Here is a 2,504-nt window from a genome sequence, read left to right on the forward strand (position 1 = left end):
AAACCGTGTTAATTAATGGTAACCTAGCCCCGCATAAAGCTAGCTGTGAGGCTTAACATACAATTTGTTTACACTACTAGCCTACAGTCCGACTGCATCTGAAGCTATCTTTCAAATAGTCAACTCAGATGCTGCCCAACATAACATCCTACATCAAGAACAGAGCTGTCTCTCAGTCATTACGGTCAGGGACCCTGGCCTACTTGCATGAACTCATTGCAGGTGCAGTTCCTTTCCCGCGCAAGGCATTCACATTCAGAAACGGTGCAATTCTTCTCTTGAATAAGCTGTTCTTGTTCAGAAACCCTGACAGAAACATTCACGTAGTAGGCTATCAAACCTAGAGACAAATGAAGCTGCAACAAGGGGGGGAAAAAAAAAGGCTCAAGTGTTCTTATCTGAGCAACATTAATTAGTTCAACATGAACCATTACTGCCTTTTTAAATAAAACACTACTATACAATATTGTTTACTGTAAACAAATCCATAGTTATACTCACTGGAACAATGCATACATACACCTTAAAATCTTTAAGCTTAAATCTCTCAAACTAAGGTCTATTTTCCAAGGAACATACACTGACAGTCCTTCACTGCTCGCTCAGCTCCCCTACAGGTCAGACCCCAGTTATCTCAGCAACGTTGTGAAAGATGTTTCCAAGGAGCTTGAGGCCACAGTCACATAAGATTCTTTGCACTGATGGCTTTTGGAGAGAGAAAGAGATTTACACAACAAATACATAGTACACTTATTAAAAAATTTGGTTATTAAATGTGTACACTAATAATGGATTTAAAATTCACAGAATTATGTACCTAACACAGGAAACTTTACTCTGTAGCTTGGAAGTTTAAGTTATTAGAGAAGCTTGTTAAAAATTAGTAGGATGTGACAACCAGCCATTCCAGGAAAAGGAGTATTTCTTTTTCTATTTTCACAGTACTATATAGTAAAAGGTCAAACTATAATGGGCTTTTAGTACCACAAGAAACAAGTTTTAGAAACTACAAAATAACTACAAAAGCAAACAGAGAGGATTATCGCTTTCCTTAAGTGTTTACAGTAAACATATCTGAAAAACATTTGACAAAAACAGCTAGTAATAAAATTTCAACTATAAATGACTTATGTTAAAAAAGCATTACTGTAGTGTTTTCATCCTGCAAAATATTGAGCACAATATACCAATGCAGGCAGTGGGAGCTGACAGCACCCAGGAGCTCAGTGAATCCATTCCTAATCTTCAAAATTGCAAATAGATCTCCTTTATATGCTGAACGGTCTGGGACAAAGTGACAAAGAAAGATGTTACTGCAACTTGATTTTTCATAAATTTTAATGCTAAGGGAGATTATCGCAACTATGCAGTGAGACCTTCTGGCAAGCCACCGATTATGGCATCAAGTTCAGTACCTTGATGGAACTAGGGCATTTCAAGATATGCAAAACAGAGCTACCTGCTCTGCAACCTTCACTCTCTATCCCAAAATTCATCTCTCACCCTACAACTTCGTGAGGGAATTTTACAACAAAGATATATCTTAGACGCCAGGAAACATGAAGACGTATCCGTGCGAAAAGGGAAACAAGTTCCCTGGGTTTTGTTCTCAGCAAAAAGCGTAAACTCTGCGCTGACTAGAGCTACACAAAACAACTCACAAAGTGTAAAGAACACTGGGTTAGAGCTTCACTATTTATCTGAAGTTCCGTCACTTCCCTTGTCCCAAGAGCCTCCCCCCCCCCGCAATATCCTCATGGAAGAGCTTAGAAACCGTGGAAAATGGAACACGAGAAGGGACCCCCCCCCCCCGCCCCCAGCAGGATTCCCCCCCCCCGAAGAGCGCGGGGAGGGGGACGGGGACCGCCGCGGGGCCAGGAAGGGGGTTCCCCCACGCAGAAACAAAGCACGCAACACCCACTCCCCCCCCCACGCAGCCCCCTCCTCTCACACGCGCTCACGGGGCCTCCGCAACCCCCCCGCTCTCCACGGCCTCCTCACGCGGCCTCCCTCGCGGGCCCCTCACGGACACGCAGAGCCTCGCTCGCGGCCTCCGCTCCCGCGCACGAAGCCTCGCTCGCGCCCCCCCCCCCCGGCCCCTCACCGCCCGCGGGCGGCCGGCGCGACCCGATGCCCCGCGGGCAGGCGGCGTCCCGGCGCTCCTCACCTTCGGAGAGCTCCAGCTCCAGCTCGGCCAGCTGCTCGCGGACCTCGCGGGGCAGGGAAGAGACGCCCGCGGCCGCCGGCTCGGCCATGGCGGGCGGAAGGGATGGGAACAGGCCCGGCCGCCGGCTCGGCGCGGCTCCGGCTCCGTCTCAGCGCCGGCGGCTCCGGATCGCGGGCGCAGCAGGAGCAGCCGCCACCTCCGCCATGCTGCGCCCTAGCGCCGTCGTCACGTGACGGGGCGGGGCCGGCCGCGCCCCGCCTCCACCGCGCGCCCCCCGGCGGCCGGGCCCCGCGCCGCACCCTGCCCCCCCCCCCGTTCCCCCCCGCGCGCCCTTCCC

At 50.6% G+C, this 2,504-nt stretch overlaps 1 protein-coding gene across 2 annotated transcripts in view; it reads right to left on the minus strand.

Moving 5' to 3' along the window:
- The window catches only part of DIP2B (disco interacting protein 2 homolog B), a 71,818-nt gene extending 69,443 nt beyond the window's left edge, over positions 1-2,375 (minus strand). For both annotated transcript variants that reach the window (XM_067314163.1, XM_067314162.1), the window contains exon 1: positions 2,168-2,375. In XM_067314163.1, the coding sequence (XP_067170264.1) occupies positions 2,168-2,255 (88 nt within the window). In that variant the 5' untranslated portion in view covers positions 2,256-2,375. The remainder of the gene's footprint in view (positions 1-2,167) is intronic.
- Positions 2,376-2,504: the final 129 nt, after the last annotated feature.

The sequence above is a fragment of the Apteryx mantelli genome, chromosome 33 (assembly GCF_036417845.1).
Source record: "Apteryx mantelli isolate bAptMan1 chromosome 33, bAptMan1.hap1, whole genome shotgun sequence".
Lineage (NCBI taxonomy): Eukaryota > Metazoa > Chordata > Aves > Apterygiformes > Apterygidae > Apteryx > Apteryx mantelli.